The sequence below is a fragment of the Aulonocara stuartgranti genome (assembly GCF_965226115.1).
Source record: "Aulonocara stuartgranti genome assembly, chromosome: 7".
Lineage (NCBI taxonomy): Eukaryota > Metazoa > Chordata > Actinopteri > Cichliformes > Cichlidae > Aulonocara > Aulonocara stuartgranti.
The window spans coordinates 5,550,560-5,574,473 of record NC_138945.1 but is presented as its reverse complement, the minus strand read 5'-3'; the positions used below and the strand labels follow the sequence as shown (position 1 = coordinate 5,574,473).

At 41.8% G+C, this 23,914-nt stretch overlaps 1 protein-coding gene across 2 annotated transcripts; it reads right to left on the bottom strand.

Annotated features, from left to right (window-relative positions):
* Positions 1–778: 778 nt before the first annotated feature.
* LOC309711262 (BTB/POZ domain-containing protein 10-like) lies at positions 779–23,890 on the bottom strand. 2 transcript variants are annotated; one of them, XM_082541458.1, is made up of 8 exons: positions 23,705–23,890; positions 12,972–13,213; positions 12,582–12,885; positions 12,202–12,304; positions 9,077–9,197; positions 5,719–5,916; positions 5,289–5,399; positions 779–2,593 (listed from the first exon to the last, which is right to left on the bottom strand). In XM_082541458.1, the coding sequence occupies exons 2-8, from the start codon at positions 13,150–13,152 to the stop codon at positions 2,139–2,141; spliced, it is 1,473 nt and encodes a 490-aa protein (XP_082397584.1). In that variant the 5' UTR covers positions 13,153–13,213; positions 23,705–23,890; the 3' UTR covers positions 779–2,138. The 2 variants fall into 2 exon arrangements, with proteins under 2 accessions (XP_082397584.1, XP_082397583.1); XM_082541457.1 differs by lacking the exon at positions 23,705–23,890 and adding an exon at positions 18,737–19,050.
* Positions 23,891–23,914: the final 24 nt, after the last annotated feature.

Below are 23,914 nucleotides of genomic sequence, written 5' to 3'. Positions count from 1 at the left end.
AGAAGGCTTCAGCAGGACGGCTTGCATTCAAATGACACAATGTTTGACTTATTAATGAGTGATTAACATGTAAACAGCCAGTGTTGGAAACATCTGAGGTGGAGATTTTAATCACCATAAGCACCTTAGGGTTCGAGAGGACTCATTTTCTGCCATGTATATACTTATAGCCACTTTATTAGGTACACCTTTTCAGCTAATTGTTAATATATACCTAATCTAAGTAAATCTATAATCAGCCAATCACATGGCAGCAACTCGATGCATTCAAGGTGACCTGCTGAAGCTCAAACCAAGCATCAGAATAAAAAGAAAGGTGACTTTTAATGTTGTTGCTGCCAGATGGGCTAATTTGAGTATTTCAGAAACAGCTGATCTGCTGGGATTTCCCCAAACAACCATCTTTCAGGTTTAGAGGTTCCAGTGGTCTCAAGTATTGCTGCTGACCATGTCTACCCCTTTATGACAGGGGTGGGCAATTCCAGGCCTCGAGGGCCGGTGTCCTGCAGGTTTTAGATCTCACCTTAGGTCAACACACCTGAATCACATGATTAGTTCGTAACCAGGCCTCTGGAGAACTTCAGGACATGTTGAGGAGGTAATTTAGCCATTTAAATCAGCTGTGTTGGTTCAAGGACACATATAAAACCTGCAGGGACACCGGCCCTCGAGGCCTGGAGTTGCCCACCTCCAAAATCTGAGGAATGTTTCCAAGACCTCATTAATTCTGAGACATGAAGAAAACAGCTTAAATAAGAAAGCGACTGTGATTCTTGAAGGTGTTGTAAATAGCATTTATTTAAAAAAAACAAACCAAAAAACGTGTTCAGCATCTTTTCTGACATCCTGTGTGCTCGCAGCAGTGATGATGGATCTGTGCAGAGTTTCAGAGCACCGCGGTCAAGACTCAGGAGTGGAGCAGAAAATAAACAAGACTTAAACTAACACCTAACTTATCAGAGGGGTGTACTGCAAAACGAAAATCAGTCTTCAGTTAACAGGTGATGATCATATAATCTGATCCGGAGCAAATTATATTCAGAGTTTTGGTTTAAAATCTGTTGCAAGTGGCACATTTCTGTTTGCAGAGCATACCATCAAGTCCTGCCGTAAAGCTACAGCTCTGCAAACTGTGCATGACACAGTTTCATAGCTCTGATATCCAGCTGTCCAAATAAACAGCAGCACATCGAGCATGCTGAGTTCTAATTTATTAATCCACAGCAGTGTTGCCTTCTGCTGTTTTATTTATATTACTTATACACACACACTATTTATCCCCTCTTTATAATATCTCAGAGTGAGATATATGGCACTCGATCAGATTTGTGAGGAAGAAGAGTAAAAAGCCACATCAAACACCTGGTTTTATGGAAGCGTGCAGAAAATCTGTGTTGACAGAGAAAACTTATAACCACCATTATTACCGTCATCTCTGGGATACTGGGGGTTTTAATTACTGTCGAATCAGCTAACTCAAAGTCTGGCAATGCTGAACCCGCTCTGTAGTGCACCCCTCTGAAGTAAACACATGTATGTTGTGTGAAACGTTGTGACACAAGAAAAAGAGTCCATCTTCACATCAAATTATTGCCCCCCCCCCACAGAAATATGCAGAGGCACTGAAATCCACTTTCCCAGTGAGGTACAGTATTCTACAACACACACACAGCACTCAGCATTCACACATGTAAAACAGATCTTTCCTCACGTGTACACAAAGGTCCACTAAACTCTCCTTTGGTTGACAAATCAAAGAGTAAACAGAGCTGGGAGGGGAGGTTTGCTGATGTGCTTCTAGTTCTCATTCATTCGGACGCCGTGTGGACTGAAAGCAGCTGCAGCAGAGGTGCAACACAAGGCAAACTGGTGTTTTGCCACTCAGGAGGAAGAGGTGGTGGTGGAGGAGACACTGGAAAAGTCTGTGCTCACACTGAAAGCAACACGCCGCTTAAACTCTACAACTTTGTGCGCTTGCTGACTGCTAAAGGCCAATCACACGTGTGTGTGCTTCATTAGGTGGCAACATGTGTGCAGCTGTGATGAGAATGCAAGAAGCCTTGTTGGTGAAGGTGAAAGCATTTGTTGCTGGAGGTGTGAACACAGAGGTGGAGGGGGGGAGGGTGTAGCAAACCGTCTCATGCAGAGGGTGACGGCATGTCGGGGTCCGGCTCGTAGCGGTAAGTGGCCTGAGTCTGGCTGCCGCTGCTATGCTGCTGCTGGTTGCTGTGTGCGGCCGGGCCCGAGCCGTCCTGAGCCTGCTGGTTCAGGCCCTCGTAGGCCTGTGCTGGCTGGGGGGCTGCACTGCTCTCAGACGCCGGCCCCAGCACCACCTGCTGGGGGAGAGTGTCCAGCTCGTCCACCTGCGGCCCGGGAGGGTGCATGACCACCAGCTGGTCCTGCGGAATGTCTGCGGCCGCCGCTGCCAGGTTGGTGGTCGACTTGGACTTGACGCACTGAAAGTCCACATGCCGACTCTTGCCTTCCTCCTTCTCCCAGGACATCCTGATGAAGGGGCGCTGCACGTAGTTGTAGATGACTTCCGGACGGCCTCCAGGTCGTCGCTTCACCTTCTCTTTGTAGGTCGGGTATCCTGGGAAGGAAGGAACAATATGTAATCGGGACAAAACAAGCTCGAGTGGAGCTGGGTTGCAAAATAGCTTGCAGACAGATACGCACTAACAGCATCTATTGGTTGGAGGATGAGGAGAAACAACTACTCACTACAGGTGCGAGTGCACACAAGTTAATGACATACTGTTATTGGTATAAAACCATCATGGGTAGCCTCCTCCAGCAGTCTGAGCTTAGAGCAGTGTAACTAAGCGAGGATTCAGAGTCACCCGATCCAACCCCAACTATGTTTTATCAAAAAGTTACGTTTTAAGCCAAATCTTAAAAGTAGAGGCTGTCTGCCTCCCGAATCCAAACTAAGCAGCTGAACTATAACTAATGACTCTGTGAGATTCACCATTTGACTCAAACACTGTTTGAGTCAAATGGTGTTTGAGTTAATATAATATGATGGGAAAATAAACCAACAAGACTCTGCTGATGGCATCAAACTAACCTATATTTAAAAAAAAAAAAATTCAACTTGGATATTGTTAATTACTGATAATTGAAAAAATGTGGGATGTGTGGCCCTGATTCTTTTCGAGCTCCAGCTTTGAGACATGCCAGAAGAAAGTGTTACTTGGCTTCACGCATAGAGGCGAATGTTACTGAGAGTTTTAGCATGAAGCTAGAGCTTGTATTTAACATTTTCCTAAAAGTCATGTAATGAAAGCCACATTTACTGGCATTTTACTGTTGTTGTGGAAATTCTTGCCTCAGATTTGGCCTTTTAGATTTTAACAACCTGTTAAACAACATCATTTACTGTGTGTAGTGTGGGTAAAAACGTCCCTCTGCAGGCCCGCAGGAACGCTCCCGTTTGTTCCTGTGAAACTGTTTCCATGACCTACAACTGTTTTTCCTTCCAGGTTTGCTGTTGTGTTTTATAGCTTGGTAAATGGAGTGATTCTTACATAGCGGAGTACTAGCTAACATTTATACTCCAAAGGATGCATCGGAGAGCAACTTCCTCCTGAACTACAGGAGGTAGAGCAGGCATAACAAGCCATCATGACAAGTACTGTACTCTGCAGACTTTTATGCTGCTTATGACGATTAGATAGCGGTCCATCATAAAGCATCATCAAGAAGGTGACTGATGTCTCCTAAATGAATTCATTCCATCCTCTCCTCACACAGACATGACCTCACCAAGTCACTTGTATTAGGAGACGGTAGATACCAATGTGGTCTAAACATAGAGAAGAACTAGGGCAGGGGTCTGCAACCTTTTACACCCAAAGAGCCACTTGGACCCGGTTTCCACGCAAAAGAAAACACTGGGAGCCGCAAATACTTTTTGAAATCTAAAATGAAGATAACACTGTATATATTGGTTTTTTTTACCTTTATGCTTTGTGTGAACAACTAATGTAAGTAAGTAAAGTTTATTTATTAACACAAAGCGCTGTACACAAAATTAAAATAAACAATACAATCAATAGACATTATACACAATGTAAAAGATCAAATGTAAATAATGTAAAGAATATAAAATACGTAGATCAACAAAAGGCTTGTTTGAACAGAAAAGTTTTTAACTGCTTTTTAAAAGAATCCACAGAGCAACTAAGGTGTGTTGCTTAAGAAATCCATGAAGTGCTACAGAGAAAATTACATTACATTACAAATATGTATTTTACCTGGTTAATGTGTGTGGCGGGGCGTGGTCTGCAGCGCCGCTGCAGGGGAGGCGGACGCACCTGAGCAGCACCCGCAATCACGCCTCGCCGCCTTAAAGTCTGTGCTCTCTCTGCTGTTGTGTTGGTGTGTCGGGCTGTGAGCGGAAAAGCTACAGCCGGCTGTGTGCGTACAGCAACCGTGTGTGAAAAGTGGTCAATAAAGAGATGCTGAAAAGCGTGTTCATGGAAACATCGTCGGGTCTGCCGTGACATGTTTACAATAAGACTTATGGTCCCGAACCTCTGCGCACAGAGCGTCTGCAAATCGGGGCTTTCATCTTTATGCAGGACTGTAAGCTGTAATCTGTGAGGCGTGAGCGGCGTTTGTTTTTAACATAGTTCACGGTGGAGAACAGCTGCCGACATAATGTGGATTCGAAGATGCATAACTGGGGTCTGGGGTCAAAAGTCTCGATAAATGCACGGCGTTTCGGTGGGTACACCGGTTTCCGCGAGTGTGGCGCTTATTTTGAGCGATGAAAAAATAATAAGATGTAATTTTATTTTTATATTTCAAAATCACAATAATCTTAAAAGTTAAAAAAAAGAACTAAACACAAATAAAATACACTTCAGCTAAATACTTCTAATTTATTTTCCCAAACCACCCGGAGCCGCAGTATAAGGACAAAAGAGCCGCATTCGGCTCCAGAGCCGCAGGTTGCCGACCCCTGAACTAGGACAAGAGCTCACCAATTTTATTTTATTTTGAAACTCAAGGGAAACAGGTATAGGGTGAAAAATACTGGGCCCATCATAGGCCCCTGAGGAACTCCACTGACAACTGTGGCTGTGCCTGTGCCAGCCTGGCTATGAAAAAAAGCAGTCTGTAGGAAGCTGATAAGGACTCTTTGTGACATCATCTTTGAAAGCAATTACTTTTACAAAATATTTTACATTGGCTTTAGACATTCAAGGACCAGACTGCATTTGAAGACAAAAACTATTCTGAAAGCCACGAGTAACAAAAAAAACCCCTTTGTGGTGTACCTTCAATTCCCAGTCGGATCTTTTTCAGTCCTCTGTCCTTCAGCACCGACTTGGCCACGTCTCTGTTCTCGATGTACTTGAAGAAGCGGTAAAGTTTGGTGCTGTAGATGACTGCGGAAGACAAGAGATACATTCAAAATCGAACTAGTGAGCGCATTAAAATATGAAGCAAAACCGACAACTCTCCGAATGCACGACTTTCCTGCCCTATCTGAGACATTTAAAAGGTGAACAAGAAAAAGCCACACAAACAGAAAGTAAGCGGGAGCTGCAGGAAGTGTTCGTGCCACTGTGGCCTGCTTTCACACACCGAGGCACCTTAGCCTGGTTTCTGTAAAGTGGAGCACGGCCTCCATCAGATTAATGTCACCCAGTTATGAGGCTAACAAACCAGATCAGTGGAGCAGCAGGGTTCACTATGAAATCTTACTCTGCGAGTACTCCTCTCCCATCTGCGGTGGGTACTCTTCGTCCCAGTCCACCACATCGTCGTCAGTCAGCACCACCACGTGACACTCCCTCTCTCCGCTCTGGGCGCTGGCCACCATCAGCGGCAGCACCATCTCCTCCAGGTAACACTCAAACTGATGCCGGGCTCCGTCGTTGGACAGCTCGTGCATGAGGGCGCCTGAGGACGAACAGACCAGACGTCATTGTGGACAGAAAGCAGAAGCCAGAAACGATACTGAGCTGTGATTCTTGCTCTAATCAAAGCAAGTAGAAGACTTTAATTACCCCACATGAACGACTATCTGTATCAAACTTGTTATTGTATTGGATTAATAATAGAAACAGTCGAGACACTCAGATAATCCTGAATAGAAGCATATGGAGGAGCCTTTTAACTGTGGGTTGTTTTTTTAATCAAATTTGACTAACAGTTCTGAAAATGCAGTTTGTGTCCACAGAAGTTATTTCTAAGGAAGACTAGAAGCTTTAGGTGGTGGTGGAGGCACCACATGATTCAACCTTTAGCAGGAATAATTGGAAATCGGGCTGGACCATATCATACCGTTCACGGTAATACCGGTATAATGTTCGGCAACGATAAGAAAATGAAATATCACGATAGAATATGGGTAAAACGCGCATGCGCAGTGCCTTTGCTTTCATACGCACATGGCGGCAACGGAGAATGAGAAGAGCGAAAGCGGATCGTTGAATGAAACGGATGAACCAGAACTGGTTTGTAAAAATGCTGCAACTTCAGTGGTGTGGAACTGGTTTAACTTTCGTCCGTCAGATACACAACAAAGCACTATTTTTGGTAGCGCATGCTAGCGGGCCGTTGTTATTATCATGTTTTTTAGAAAATACGGCACACTTAAAATCAATCCTTTGATTTTCTGAAAATCGACAGTGCCCCTTATAATCCCGTGTGCCTTATGTACTCCTTGCGGAGTGATACGTACTGTGCTTCAACATAATATTACCTTATTGTGTGTGTATAACCTCTTTTTAAGTTTTGTGGATATTATACATGGTTATGCTGAGGATATGTCGGCCAATTTCCACTGGAAATGCGTTTTGGTTAAACTGCCAGCAAGGAATTTGCATTTGCACTTTTATATTTTTTTACAACTTTAATGCACATAAAAAAAAACAGCTGCTTGTTTAAGTGAAAATATACTGATTTTTTTTTTTTGCACTAATAAAGTTGTGGAATTGTAAAGTATTTTGTCTCGTGTCAATTATATCGTCAGTTATGTCGTTATCACAAATTTTCAAATGTATATCGTGATAAATATTTTTGGTCATATCGCCCTGCTCTAATTTGATTTAATCGTTCATTGAATGTCTTTATCAGTCTCTCAGAGTGTTGTGGAGGAATTGTGGCTCACTCTTCGTTACAATGCTGCTTCAGTTCATTGAGGTTTGCGGGCATTTGTTTATGCACGGCTTTCTTAAGGTTCCACCGCAAGCTTTAGCTCTCAGACAGATGCCCTCACATTTGACTATAAAATACGCCTCAGTGTGGCTGCAAAACAGGCCCAAAGCATAGACCTCCAACGCTGTGCTGCGAGTTGATACGAGATGTTTGTGCTGATATGCCGTGTTTGATTTTCACCACATGTGGCACGGTGCATTAATGCTGAACATCTCAACTTTGGTGTCGTCGCTTCGAAGGAGATTGTTCCAGTAGAGGTTTGCTCAGATGCAACTTTATCTAAACTGTGCAGCCCTTTTCTTTTCAGAGGGGAGAGGCTTTCTCCTAACAACCTTTCCTTGTTCAGTCTTTTTTATTATACTGTCATGAACTTTAACATTTAACATTTAACAAGCTAACTGAGGCTTGTAGAGCCTGAGCTCTTGGGATTTTTGCAGTTTCTCTAAGCATTGTGCCATCTGACCTTGGGATGTATTTCCTGTGGCATCCACTCCTGGGAAGAACTGCAACTGTCCTGAATGTTTTCCACTTGAGGATAATCTTTCTCAGTGTATAACGGTGGACTTTGAAATCATTAGAAATGGCCTTATAACCTTTCCCAGACTGACATCATGGCAGCAACAGTTGCTGTTCTAAGATCTTTGATGATGATTTACTTCTAACTTTTCAAAAGTGCTCACACTTGCTGATGGTCAGTTAATCAAGTGCATTTGATTAGCAGCACCTGGCTGCTGCTTACCTTCTTAGTTAACTAATTAAGTCTCTCTCAGACTGTGGGCTTACTTGTGGATCCTAGCGTGTATACCAGTAGAATGGGAGGCAGAGCCGTCAGCTTCCTTTTGTGGAACCAGCTCCCAGTTTGGATTCAAGAGACAGGCACCCTTTTTACTTTTAATACAAACTTTCCTTTTTGATAAAGTATACCGTCAGGGCTGGATCGGGTGTCCCCTTTCACTCACCATGTGTTCATGCACCACTCTGCATTTAATCATTAGTTATTATTAATCTCTGACTCCTCCCCCTCACACCAGCCAATCATCTTGTCATGTGTTGTTGCTCACCTGTGGTTGTATTTACTTAATGTTTATTAAGATTTAAGGTTTATTAATTAATATTTGTAAGCTGTACTGTGACACAAAAGATAAATATCAGCCAGTGACATCGGTAAATGTAATCTTATTTGCCAGTATCACTGAACAGGGTATTCTGATACTGAGCTGATATATCAGTACATCCCTGGTGTTTCTACCTGGAACAGCAATCAATTGAAATCAGAGACATGCTGACTGAAAAAAAGAACTCTAAAAAGTAGAATTAAAAAAAAATCCCATCCTGTTGTGGATTAATTAACTTTACCAGCTTTGGCTTGTTATGTGCCTGCATAACAAGCACTGAATCTCACAGCTAATCATGACCTACTTTAGAGCTCAGCATAGAGCAGCAGCAAGCAGCAGGCTGCGCGCTGAAGCCACTCCTCCCACACACTCAGACACACAAACAAGAGGCACAGCCATGCACAACGACAACAACAACAAACGTCCATCACACGCAGCATTGTCACAAACCAGTACAATGTAGCTGTGCAATAAATTTAAGCAAACAATGTTATTTCAGCTCTTTCTTTTTCACAATAAATCAATCGCATAATCTGCTCCACATTCAACTGATGGCTTCAGTAAAGGACAGTGAACAATATCCAGCCTGTTAGTGTGAAATTATTGCTTTCCTATTCCTGAAGTAACTGCCTGTACCCATGCAACATGCAGAGACGTGTACTTTTTCCCATTAAAAAACAAAAGAAGTAAAAAACCAACACACTCACCAAACTGTGCACTGACAGAAGGAGGAACTACATCAGTGTGCATGCAGTAAATCAACAGCTAGCCATTTAGATACTCACTGAGGTCTCTGCACTTGATGGTGCTGTAGTTGAAGGAGATACAGAGGTAGTCACATGCCTCCCTCAGCTCGGGAATGGAAACGCCGTCAGGGCAGCGGATTATCCCCGACTTGTAGTAATCCTGCCATTTTCAGCGGCGCGATCGCACACATAAATGGACGGAGCGGTGGATGTTCGTGCACGCACATGAGCAAGGGAGAAAAAACAAGGCGCCATTATTAATGCTGCTGCTGCTGAGAGAGAGCGAAAGAGAGGATGAGGAGAGGGGGGAGGGAGGGATGGAGAGCGAGCGAGTGGAGATGAAAGTAAAAAGCAACGTCACAGAGGAGAGAGAGGCTTAGAGGAGAAAGGGTGAAGGGTGATGAAAGTAAAAGCTTCCGACGTCAGCCTCCCTCCCTGCCCCACTTTCCATCTGTCTGTCCCTGTGCACCCTCATGGTGGCTGTTACCCAGGAGACTTTCTACTGATGGGGAGAAAAAGAAAGAGTGGAGACACTCGGGGCACACAGGACAGAAAGTTCTGGCACATCTCATTTCCTGCTCTGCCTCATGTCTCCTTGTGTAATTCCCACAGACATGCAGGCTTTTGCCAAAATCCATTATACCACGACCACAATCGAGCAGCTTTTCGCCTGTTGTTACTAATGCTCTCCCAAAGAGAAGAGGCAAACACATAACATTTTACACCTGCCACAAACACTTTTGGAAGCAGACAACTTGGACGGCTTTCAGAATATTTCCTCTCCTCAGGCTGCTGTTGTGCTAATGATTATTTTGCTATGAACAGATGAAATCAGCATTAATGAATGAGCATGTTCACTGCGGTCTGTGCACTGGGTGCTCTTTCAGCTGGACAGTAAATAGTCCAGGAAAAAGAAGAAGCAGTATGCTGTAACACATACCAAACATTTCAAACCACAACTGTATTCATATCTGTGCATAACAGTCTTTACGTTATCTCACATTATTTTCACCAGCAGTTCCTCTTTCCGTTGTACTCTCAGATAAAAACATGCAACGTGACACCTGCAGTTTTTTCCCCTCTGTAAAAAGCTCCACTAACATAAAAGTTTCCTTCGCGGCCTTACGAGACACTTTTACACGATCCAGCAAACCAGACAGTCCTGCAGCCTCTGGGTCAGATTCACCTTTTAAAGCTGGCCAAGTTTCTTTCAGAAGGGATCTTTGTTTTCAGCTTGTTCGCACAGTATTAGCATTATAAGCCAGCTTCTCCCATCAAAGCATGCCCCAAGGGGCTGTGGGTTCTCGACGTGTTGAGTGCTTTTGCAATAGTTTATACTGACAGTTTTTTTTTTTCATGTTGGGGGTTAGTTGTCAATTGGTGCATACAAAAAAATCCCTACCTCCCGCTCCTTCTTTATCAGTTTTGCTTTTAATTACGGCCGTCGACGTGTCACGCTGTAATAATTCTCCCCTTCAGTTTTCTTTTAGCAGAAAAGAATTTAAGGGTATAAAATCTGACTTGATAAATACCTAAAAACTGATATGTGTTATTTTTCTACACTTAGCCACTGCAAAACTTTCATGACAAAAGCAGATAAATGAGGGACAGTGACACCGGTAAATGTCACCTTATTTACTAGTTGCTTAGCAGCTGATACGCGACAAGACACTTGGCTGATGTATTTTTGCATCCTCACCGGAAGTACTCTGCTGCACCTGGCACAATTTAAATTCTGCAGTATTTAATTAAAGTGATTCTTTCTTTCTTCGGGCAAAACAAATGACAAAAGAGTAATAATCTATGTTAGAGGAAAGAGCAGGAAGCATTTAGTTCCTCTCTCTACATTTAACTGCAATGCCTCAACTTTAATTTGTATTAGACGTCTTTAGACGGCACAAATTGACATTTTAGTGATACTAAAACTCACCTAGTACAACTGCACATAGGACTTTCACATGAATCTACCTCTGAGTGTGAGCGTGTTAAACTGTTATCCCTGTTACCTGGTGATGGGCTACAGAATGAAGAAGCAGACAGCTAGTGTGGGGACTAAAGTGCATGGTGTGGTATTGTGCTGGTAGTTTATAGGTGCAGTGTGTGAAAAATACGTGGAACAAGCAGTAATATGGTAATATTCTTGTTCATGTATGTGGTGACTATAAAAATAATATACAAAGAAATTCTTTGTAGTGAAGCGGAGTGTTAAAACAGATGAAAATGTCCACTGTGGCGATTTTTAATGCTACTTCTTCTTCTTCTACTCTACTCTCTACTATTCAAGTCAATTTTAAGCCAACCAGCATTCTACCTGTGGATAAAGTCCCTGCTGTCAGGCCACCCGCTTCTAGCATTTTGGAGGACTGAATGTCTCCGTCACACAATCCCTCTCTAAAAGGGACACAAATGTAGGACCATAAATCATTCGCAAGAGTTGCTGAATTGCAGCAAAAGCCCCCAAAATCTTAGCAAGACTATACCAGGATAGGTGGATATGACTGAACTGCACTGCAATGTACGGGTGCTTCTATTTAGCCCACATCATATGAACAGATGGAAGAATAGCTTCAATTTTAAATAAACTCCCATCAGCTTCTTATCCTCTGCAACCCACTAGAATATGCCAGCATGTGGCATACAGGTCTGACTGTAACTATAGGATCCCACCAGAAACAGACACTTTACTGAGACTGCAAATATTCTCAGCAGATATACAACCCCAACTTTCCTCAATGAGCCGTGCTTCTTAGAATAAAAAGAGCTGATGTTGTGTCTTTAGGATACAACATCAGCTTGTTTGAGGTACTTTGCTGCTTCTGTAATTGCAATCCCTGTGTGGGTAACTACATATTTATTTTAGGACCTATGATAACCATAATAAATGAGAGTTTAGATCATGCAAATAATCCAACGTTTTCAGAGAGGTTCTGGGCCCCAAACACAGGATGGAAAAAGAGAGAGAAAGGTTACAAAAAAGAATGAATATGCCGAAATAATCACACAGAGAATACAAGAGAAGACACTCATTGGGTCTGTGGTTAATAGAGGGGAAATGGAAAAGTCTGAGACAAAGTCAGGGAAAGAAATGACAGTGAAGCGAACACTAATGAGAGGATTACACAGAAAGTGACCGACACACAGACACCGTGTACATCCTTTCTCACCAGGATGGCTCTGAAGACAGTGGAGCTGATACCATCTGCCACCTCAAACTCTCCTTTTTCATTGGGCCGAGTGAAATTGTTGTCCCGCCCAGAACCGAACATCCTGAAAATACACGGCAGGTTTTTTTTAATGACTGCAAACAACGGCTGAACAGATAAATGACCATCTATCTGTACTGCCATGCTTTGTGTTCATTAAAATGCATAAGCTGCTGATGATATACCTGGCCTGTGTTATCTCTATGCAGTTATAATCTAACAGAGAACTTCTTTTTTTGCCCGTCGTCTGATTTTCAGAGTGACTACCTCAATACTTATTTTTGTTGGTAAAATAATAAAACTTAAAAGTTAATGTGCTCTGATGTGGTCTGGACAATTACCTGCCCAGCATGGTGTTAGGCTGAGCTGTGAAAATAGCAGGATCCACCACAAATCGTGTGTTGTCCACAATGAGTGTTACTCTTTCTCCCAGTCTCAGCCCACTGCGATGTCCTTCTTTACTGCTCAGGTCATAGATGTAGATCATATCAGAGGATCCTTGGCTCAAAGTTTTGGAGTGGTGGTCACCTCCAGGGGAAGCCAGGGAACGAGGTATGTGTCCTACGTGGGAATGGGGAAGAGAAACCCTGGGTGGACGTGGGCTGGAGGACCTGGATGATGAGCCTCCTTCGCCACGTTCACGGTCTATGGATGGAGAAATGTGGACAATTAATGCAGAGAATATTTGGCCTGCTTTTACCATCTACAACAAGCACCTTTATCCTCCTCACCGTGCTGCCGAGTGGGAGAGGTAACATTCCTGATGCAAGGCGTCAACTGGCTCTCTCCCCGCTCATGGGAGGAGTCGCGTGAACGATCGCTGGAGCGCCGCCGCTGCTGTTCCCGGTAATGTTCTGCTCCTCCTCCTCTTTCTCTCGCACCGCCACTGGCACCGCCCCCGTACAGACTCATGGTCCTGACCTCCGGCCGCTGCTGGTGGTTGCAGTCCAACGCTGACACACCACACTGCTCACTTGTGAAGAGATGGGAGGAAATCACAATGACGCACATCTCGTAAAGTTCGATTATTAAAAATAAATAGTAATAGGATGCAGTAGAATAAAACTAGAGAAGATTAACAGAGTTTTTTTAGGAACACTTGATGCCTCCTACAGTTATACATGTCAGGTCAACTAGCTACAGCTGTGTAAGGTACATAAAACCCTGCAATGCTTTTAATATGAAATGGATGCAGAACATGTCGAGTTATGCGCTAATAGTGTAATGCAGTAACATGTAAATGACCGCGAAAGTGCATCAACACAAAGACTGACTCGTACACTAATTAACCAGGTGAGATTAGACCTCGAGTCCTGACTCTAATATAAGCCAGTTTCAGATTAAGACCTACGACCTTCTCCAGGTGAAGCCAATAAATGCCCACATACTTTTAGACTAATTAAGGCTATTATTGTTTGGCTCCGTATATTTATCTCTATCACTTCTGTGGCTTTTATATACATAAAAACAGCATAATCCTGCATTTCTTTACTGTCTTATGGAAATCCATGATTGCAAAGATTAAACAGGTTTTTTTAATTTAATGAGAGCAACTGCCAAATACTGGTTCTCATAAATTAAGAGTGGAATCAATACAAGTCAGAAATTGCATTACTTTGTTTGTCCGCTGCAATGATGACCTTCATCTGCCCTTCTCATTTATTCCTTAATATTTAGAGCAACTAGCATCATTTCATTAGAGCAAAACGGAAAATATAAGAAGATTTGGTATTAATTATTAGGTCGCAAAACTTTAAAGTATACCAATCTCTAAAATGTTTATCCCATATATATACATATATTAAGCGTTTCATTAACTGTGTCTGTAGCTCTAGAAAAACACCTCATATCTGACAGCTTCTCATCGTCTTATACTTCATGGAGCTGAACAGTGAGTAGATAATCGAGCAACTCCATAAAGGTTTTTATATTTAAAGCATCCCTTTAGAAACTCATTCAAAGCAGCCATTCAGGTTTGATGTGCTCAAAGCTTCGAGTCCAAGTGGGACGGCACTAATGATCGCACAGAAACCCAAAGTACTGATGCGTGACTTCATGGAGCGGCGAGGCACATTACTCTGTGCGTCGACTGCATCCTCTCTAGACTCATTCACACTGTCGTGCAGAAATCGCTCGAGGAGCAAAAGAGTAGTTTTTTTACATGCCGAGCCGCGGGACGAGAAAAGTCTGCAGTCAACTCGCGTGAACCCCAACAGGCCCTAAGTGCTGCAGAAACACAACTGCACCAAACTGTGAGCACCACCGACCTCAGCCTTCAGCTACAGGCACACACTACATCAGCATCAATTAGAGGGTGCATCCATGTGAAACAATCTGAGTGAGACGAACTCACTTGGCTACAGGACAACAAAGAGAAATCGTCTTGATTGTTTATTTGCTCCACAAGCTGGTTTTTCACAGGTTTTTGACAGATAGGTAACGACCGATCCACCTTGCTTCGGAGTGAGCGATGCTTCCTTGAGTGTTTTTTCCAGAGACAGACAAGCAGCCCTGAGAGAGCTCTTACAATATCTGCCCTCCATTTCAGAAAGGAGTTAAACACACAAGCTCCTGCGTGCATTAATGCACTCGAGAAATGCAGAAGCAGGCACGCACACTCAAGCGAAAAGCAACTCGCTTCCATTATTGGCTTCAGGCTTTCATTGTTTTAAGACTGAAAGAGAAATACTTGCAAAAACGGATCTTCAGTCATGTTAAACTACATGACAAATACCAAATGTAAAGCATTATCTATACTTTTACATATATAGGTGCTCATATTAAACACTGACAAAGTTTCAAAAAGGTACAAAACAATCCCCAGGAGCCCAAAGCTCAGGTTCAGATTGTTCTAAACACTGTTTCAGACATTTTATCTGCTCGTGAATCTTTGTGATGTCACAGAGCAGGGATTTCTCACTCTATCATTATTTTGAACTGTTAATCATGCAAAGCTATTATATGAGCTGGACACTAGCTTAACATGTCCCCTTCAACCAGATCTTAGAGATGTGAACATCAATTTTCTCCACATTCTTCCCCAAAAAAATACTAAAATTCAGATGCCGTCAGTACATTCTGTTAATTTTAACCCAGGATCAACAAATATGGATTCGTTTGAACTGTGAATCATACAAAGCTGCCTTAGGAGATTCCCAAAATAAAAAGATGGAGCTAAAATGAGCTTACACAGAATACAGGTGCAGTACACTGAAGTCATATAATGTAGTTACAAGCAGACGAATAGGATGAATAGGGAACATAAAATCTGCTTGGATAGCTGTGTGATAATTATATCACTGCATTTACTATTAACACAGGTCTGTACCAAACGGTTAATGACAGTATTGATTAATCTGACTCAATTATTTATTTGTTTGAAAGAAAACTTGAAAAGGACTATAAAATACATGAATGTCTTTAGCCTAATAACAGTCCAGAACCTAAAGGTTGACAAATCACTGAAGTGTACAAAAATGTAACCAAACAGTTACTAACACAGTACTGTACTACCAAAGGTTCTGATAATTAAATCATTATTTAGTTATTACTGATTGATAACTCTGTTAGATGTGTTGATGAATGCACCCATTATAGATCCACTGCGACAGTACAGCTGGCTCTTTGATCAATAGCACTGAGCTTATAAGGCAGAAACAAATCCAGGTCTCAGTAATGAAGAGAGCTGGGTCTCCCGAGAGGAGTCGCTATGAAATATGATGATGACCGTCTACTGGAGGTGATATCATCAGAGAGACATAAAATGGAAGAAACAGGCTGACTTCTTCCATAAAAAAGACAAGGTCCTGTAAAAGTGGCTTCAACTCTGACAATGACAACACATATAAGTTGTTACATTAACATACACTAAAAAGCGTCTGGTCTGGATTTCTAACATGTATTCTGTTCAGTCTTTTCAATTTGAACTTGAACATGATCATCGAGGAGGACAACATTTAGGGCATCACTCAAACTGTACATCAAAATAAAGATGATAACAGAGAAGAGGTGAGAGTGTCTACTTATAGTAACTAGCATCCACTGCCACAATGTGGGATACTTTTATTTAGGATGTGAATGTGTTTGAACATTCAAATAATCATTATTCTTAAATGAAATTGTTTGTGGGGACATTTTTTCACTCTTGATGTGACATAACACACTACAACCATGAAAAGGTGGCAGTAAAGCACAAAAAAAGGAAAAAGAAATCAAATTTTGGAATAAATGTCTACAGTATTTTTGCTATTAAAACCCATCCAAACTTTACATTACAATAGTTTTGATTTGTGGTCACAGGCAGCAGTACTTCAATATCTGTGCTTTATTTGGTTTTAGTCTTTGCGTAAAACAAAACAAACAACAGCATTTGTGGCGTGAGCTCTTTTAGTCGAGTGAATACACCAGGAGAGAAATCCATCTTTTGGAAGTTTTCTCCACAGGAAAGCTGTGAATAGTAACGTCTCTTGCCTCGTTTCCTTTCCACCTGAAATTACAACCTTTAAAAAGTGCACTGTGGCATTTCTGGATACTTTGTATACCCCAGACTGTTAGATATAGCAACTCTATAACTATAACTCGGGAGTGCCACCAGGGATTTGTCATCAACCCAGAGTGGAGGACTGCACACTCCAAGTACTGTCGCCCTTTGGATGGTTTTATATACATCTAGGATAATTCAAATAATGACAGCACTTTGTGTTTTTAACAAGACACTAAGTGAGGAAAATCACTGGGGTTTATTCTAGAACCAAGGGTTAAGTAAGCTGTTCAATAACACAGCAGAACTGAATTTTATTTCCCTGCACCATGCCCACTAAACAGGTTTTGCATGTTTTGGCAGAGCTTCAAAGGCTGGTAATTAGAAAAGGCTCCCTGGATGCCGGCTGAGATCTCAGCGTGCCGGACAGCCGGCTTGCTGCTGCTGGTCAGACGGGTTGACCGGCTGGCTGACAGACTGATTGAGTGGTTAATTGGTTAACTGTCTGGCTGGGTCAGCGGGAGGGTAGACCATAATGTCAGAAGACAAGCAAACTGATAAATTAAAAAAAAAAAAAAAAGAATTCTCCGCAAAAGCAATGCAGCAATGACTTGCCTCTATGGCGATTCAAGGTCATTTATTCATTTTACCAGACGGCAACCCATCAGTCTTGTGAAGCAAAAAGCTCAACTGTTTGCGCACAAATTTCTACAAATTTAGCGTGTCTAAAATAAAAATAAAAATTTAAAGCCATGCACATGGAGATAGTTAACTTCTCAAGCAGGATAACCTCTCAGACATCAAAGTGGAAACAAAAATTAATAATAATTTCCGTATTAATACAGAGCTGCAGACTCCGCCAGTGTCCTTGAAGGGAAGGGTCACCATAGTAGCTGAGCAAAAGGAGAAACGGGTGCAGACACACACAAAAACACCAATGTCTGCTTCAGGTTCAGTGTCTTCAGGTGAACTGTACGACAGGCGCACACACAAAGCGGGCACTGACCATTGCTGAAATGTGAAAAACACCATTATTCATACAGAGAGCAACAGCCCGGCCCGTCATCCAACACAGCATACCTCGACTCATGACACGCTCATTAATAATGAAGTCTCCTTTTCAAAAACACCACAGTTAAGAGTTCTGGCAAGATGTGGCTGATTATGTAATATATGTATTTACACCAGTGCCTGACACAGCATGAATCTCCAATGGGATTCTAATGCTTGGCCGAAATGGGAAATTAAGAATAAAAGCGGGTCTTGCAGCCAAACAGGCTGCCAGCCAGCAGCCACACCAGCAGAGTGGAGGGAACAAAGGAACTGAGAAGGCAATACTTCACTCAGGGCAGGCAGATCCTCTCATCTTTCACATGGCAATGCAAGTCTACAGAAGCCACGATTTCACACAGACAGGGCTAACATTTCACTTGTCTAATTTCCTGCTACTGGACACCCCTCCCTCCCCCCTCCTATACCACCATTTCTACTTTCTTATTCATCTCAAGAGGTACATTGGTTCTGTGTGTGCAGTTTTAATGCAAGTCAGCAACCCATCTAAGACACAGTAAGACAGGCAACGATGCATGGCGTCCTGGCAGTCTATTAAAAGCATGAGGTGAGAGCCCCAAGTGGTGAGGGTCCAATCTATTATTTAGGGGCAGCTGACACTACTGATGGGCGAAGGCAGGGAAGCTGCCCTGTACAAAATAAATCCAACAAAAGGACAATTAATTAAAAAGGCATAAAAATGGGAATTACCATTCATAACAAGGATATAAATGCCACCCCTTGCCCAGGATGAGTGGATGTGAGACTACCATAAATATCATTATATCATCACACACTCCACAGAGTCCCATCAAGGATAAACCTCCTGTCACTGCTCTTCCTTTTTGGACCACTATTATAATTCTTTTCGTGACAGGGAGGCATACCGAGAGCAGAGCACTAACACATGTAACACAATGACAGAGCTGAAAAGCCTCGGTGCTTTGAAAGCCGACGTGCACCTACCGCTCGGTATCAGAGGGCCAAGTGAAGACAAAGCAGCAGGGAACGAGCTGCGGGATGACAGCGGCACAAAAGCCTTGCGCTCCTCCGAACAAAGCGGGCTTGCCGGCAGCTTCAGCATCCTCGCTCATTACTTTCCAACTTCATCAGCATCGTTTCACACACACACACTCAGGCCAGACTTAACTCGCTGGTTTAAAAAAGAAAAACACAAATAAAAATCCACCAAAAGCGTTTAACGTGTCTGGATGGCGAGGGGGGGGAAGACTCGCTCGGGCTAGTCATTCAGAGTCACCGGAGGGACCTTAAACTGTGAATGGCCGCGTGCTTCGCTGAATCAGAGCGGTGCTGCCTTCACGTGATCCTCGTAAGTTGCCACTTCTCAGGGCTCCGTGTATTTTTTAATTTTTTATTTTTTTTTTGGTTTGCTTTTAAGTCGTTCTTTCTTTGCGCACAACAATTATAACGATTTATTTGTTTGACATTATATCGTAAAGAAAATTTACCCTGGCTTATCCAGAAGGTTACTGAACTTTAAAAATTATTTTCAAAACTGTGATATTATCTAATAAAACGGAAATCCTCCAGTTTCCCATTCCTCATAAATATATTTGAAAAACCGCAAATGAGATTAATTCTTCAAATTTCATAGGCTCTGGATCCTAGTTTGATGAAGATGAAATGCAGAGATAACACAGCCTCTTTTATACTTAACCCTTCGCATGAAATAAAAATGCATTAATACGCTTTTTTTTTCTTTTTCTTTTTGTTTGTGCCTTCAACAACTTCCAGTTTGAAGTGACTGAAGAACAAACAGGATGAATTCCTGGATAACAACATCATTAGCAGAATCTCCCTCACTGTGCTGAATGCTGAACTACTGAAACAGCAGAAACCCTGGACTTGCATCTGAAAGCAATATATTTTATCTCCTTGCTTTGTTTCTTAATTTGGTAAGTTTAGTCCCCAGGCGTTTTATAACTGGATATTCTTGTATTTTGCTTATTTATTGTTGTCTTTTTATCTCTTATTCCTCCATTTCTTTTTGCCTAATATATTTCCTGTGGGGGAAAACTTGTTTATTGTGCCTTGTAAATGGGTTAAAAATCTCTTTAGATAGGACCACTAAGACATGGAGCTACTTTTGTAATTATTACTACATTTTACACATACATTTTTTTAATCTTGCATTTCATGGGCACTGACTGTTCAACACAGCCTACTTCTATCTTCAGCTAGATGTCTAAGGCATTACACCTACTTAAGTGCTGCATACTACAAATGCTAAATTCTTTATACCCAATTCGTAACTCTTGAACTTTCAGCAACCTGGCAACAAATCTTTTTTTTGAGTCTTGCATAGCCTTTTTAAATATTCTTAACACGGTGGTCAGATAATATTTGAGTTGAAGAAATGTCAAGAAAACATACACTCACTGGCCATTTCATTTGGTACACCTGTTTAGCTGCTCGTTAACACAAACATCTAATCATCCAATCACATGTAGACATGGTAAAAAACAGTTAAACTTGAAACCAAGAATGAGAATGGTAAGAAAGGTGATTAAGACTTTGTTGGTGTTGATTTAGAGGTTATCAGTGCCAGACGGGCTGGTCTGAGTATTTCAAAAGCTGTTGATCTACTGGGATTTTTTCACCCAACCAGCTCCAGGTTTAACGGAGAATGGACTGAAAAAGAGAAACCTTCCAGTGAAGGCAACGGTAATTCAAATAATCACTCATTACAGCCCAGGTATGCTAAAAAGCATCTCTGAATGCACTACACGTCAAACCTTAAAGCAGATGGGATAGAGTGGTAGAGGATCACAATGTGTGCCACTCCTGTCAGCTAAGACAGCAAACTGAGGCTTAATTTTTGCTGCAGGATTTGGGCAGCATAGTCAAAATTTGACGTAAACAAAATTAAAGCATGGATCCAATCTGCCTTGTATCAGTGGATCAGGCCTCTGCTGGGATATTTTCTTGGCACACTTTGGGGACCATAGTCCCGTGTATTGTTAAAATACCGCAGCTTACCTGAATACTGTTGTTGACCATGTTCATGAAATTCATCAAAGGGGTTTCTTAAACATGACAGTGAGTTCACTGTACACAAATGGCCTCCATGGTCAGTGAAGCACAACTGACAAATCTGCAACAACTGTAAATATGACATGTCTGTAAAGAGTCACCCAGGTCATGGTAATCTAAGTCTTTAAAAAACATAAAGAAGTCCATTCGCTTTTCTTTCCAAGCTTCCTAGAGTGTATGATATGACAGCATTTATCAAAGTCTGAGGAATGTTTCCAGTACTTTGTTGAATCTGTAGCATGAAGAATTAAGGTGGAGAAGACTAAATGTCAACAACATGTACCTTGTACATTGACTTGCCAGCTGCACTACTTAAAATTATTTGCTCATGTTTGTGAACACAACTTGCCATGTTTGTTCTGCGAGTCAGCAGATATTTTGTGCAGAAAGTTCAACACGTCACCATCGCAACCAAGAAAGCTGAGTTTTAAAGCAGTGTTTCTCAAACACTGTGCAGCGGCACATAGGTGTGCAGTGAGAAATGATCAGGCGTGCCGTGGAAGGTTATCTGGTTCCACCTGATTAGTACTCTATAACAGCGGTCTCCAACCCTTTTTGCGCCACGGACCGGTTTATGTCCGACAATATTTTCATGGACCGGCCTTTAAGGTGTCGTGGATAAATACAACAAAATAAAACCAGTACCGGTACCCCCCAAAAAAGATTTACTCATAACACACGGGAAAAGACCCAGGGAAAGCGAGTTAACGATAAAAACTATTAAAAAAAATGATAAAAACCGATAAAACCCGGAAACCATTAATTTCACACCCGAGCCTCAACTCTCGCGGACTGGGGTTGGGGACCGCTGCTCTAAGCCATCGGCGTGAGGAAGGGGCAGAACAATTACATTCTCTTCCACTAGAGGGCAGTACAACTACCTGCTCTAAATAAATCAGAATCAGAATACTTTATTAATCCCTACGGAAATTATGTGGGTTACAGTTGCTCCGAGACAGTAACAGTAACAGACTAAACTATTTAAATATTACAATATGTTACAGAGTTTACAAATTTAAGAAATAGTACTAATATATAAAAATCTCTCAATTATAAATATCAAGAATATTGACAAAGAATTACAAAGCTGAGAATATTACAGGGGTGGAATATTTATGATTGACATTTGACTCTAGCCTGTGAACTTCTTTTGGACACGTGTGCTTGTATTTGTCTTACTTTTAACTTTTATACTTTTTCAATTATTAAACTTTATTCAACAATAATTTATTATGTATTTCAGTGGGAGAATCTTCAAATCTTTAACTACTTCCACATACTCACCTACGGACACCATTCAAACAAAGACAAGACCCGGGTCTCTAAGAGTTACCGCTGCATTGACATGAGTAGCAAAGGGGGACAAAACCTTGTTGTCTCTCAGCAGCTTTCAAGCTGGAAAAGTGCAAGATCACAGAAACATCAACACTAATTACATAATAGTGATGCTGTGAGACGACGCAGTGTGTAATAGCAATAGATAAATATTTAAAAAGAAAAAGTAGTCAATCTGACATGTGTCCTGGAGAAAATTCGGACTCAGCTGAAGGCCCTCGCATGAGTAGTGGTCAGGAGAAATCTTTTTGAAACCTAGTCCTGGACACTTACCGACAAACCCCAAACCAAGTTGTCTGTAATGTCAATTAATAAAATTAACTACATTTTATTTAAAAAAATCACCGGTCTTAGCTGAACTGTGTTCTCTGATATGAGCAACAAAATAATTAATTCCTGCATCCTCCAAATGTGGGCGTAAATACTAAATTCAGTCTACATGCACACAAATCGGTACATATGAGACTGAACGGATGATGATGCATGTTTGTGTTTGACACCGTGTTAAATTTTTATATCGACCGTTTCATCAGTATACCTCGGTATACTCTCACGGTCTTAGCACTGACAAGGACACTAGCAAAAATCAAAACTCGAGGAAAAAAAACAGTCAGGAACGATATGAAGGGAGCAAAGGTCTGTGGCTATTCCCTTTAACAGGGGTTGTCTTGTTGTTGCCTCTCCTGTTTGACCTGTTGTCACTTTCATCTGCACAAAAAAGCAGGTTAAATAGTTTCACAATGATTTATGTGATCCATGAGCTGACTTTGTGTTATGCTGTGATGATCCAGTGTTCCCTTAATTTTTTTGGAGCAGTGTATATAGCTAATCCATAAAGGTTTTAGCCTGCAACAAGACTCTTCTTACTACTTATTCTATCTCACCCCTATCCTTAGCATCCAATTCTGCTGTCACGGCAACAAGACAGTTCATTAACCTCCAAGATAAGCTTCAAAGCGCACTTATAATAACTCTCACCATCATGCACTGATAAGACCATTCCTCAAAGATCTGGACAACAGCAAAAATCAATACAGACAGCCTTCCTTGCATTAACAACAGCACTACCGCCTCCTCATCTACGGGAAAATTAGCTGTTTTTGCAAAGGTCAACTCCCAGCTCAGTAATAAATTTATGGATCCAGAAGTAGTGGAGCCATCAAACTATTTCACAAATATTCACTCACTCAAGCTGGGATTAACCATTACATCACCTGTCTGTCCATATGGATTGCAATGTACCCTGCTTTCATATCGCATAATGGTGAATTATCACATTAGCTTCTTATTTTACAGCAACTACAAACAACCACCCACTACAGAGTTTTGACACTTAACAGAACTACACTAAACACAAAGTGCAGCTCCAGCTCAGCAAAGAGTTGAGTTAATATCAAATTAAGTTGGTTAACTTTAGTTGAGCTGCGTAATCTGATAAAATTATAAGAAACCAGGTTAGCCTATTAAGTTAGCGCTTACAGCATCTCCTGACTGCTAGGAGCTAACTGCTACCAGAAAAAGGAGTTTATAAAAGCTCCCTGTTACCTTTTTGCGTTACATTCCGATTTGTAGTCGTGACAGTTGCTTAAACAGCCCGCTGCACCTTTAACCGAAGATTGGAGAGGCAGAAAAAGACGAGCGTTTTTGTAAGAAAACCCTCTGTAGACAAACTACTGTTAGCTTGAGGACTCTTTGTTTTGGTTTGGGTGAGCGGAGTTAGCGTGGAATATCGCGAGAAAACAGTTCAGCGTGCTG

Coding starts and splice junctions, on each gene's coding strand:
- LOC309711262 (XM_082541457.1), bottom strand. CDS start 18,864: ATGAGCGAGGATGCTGAAGCTGCCGGCAAGCCCGCTTTGTTCGGAGGA. Junction 13,214..18,736: donor TGGCCCTCTGATACCGAGCG/GTAGGTGCACGT, acceptor TCTCTTCACAAG/TGAGCAGTGTGGTGTGTCAG. Junction 12,886..12,971: donor CTCTCCCACTCGGCAGCACG/GTGAGGAGGATA, acceptor CTCCATCCATAG/ACCGTGAACGTGGCGAAGGA.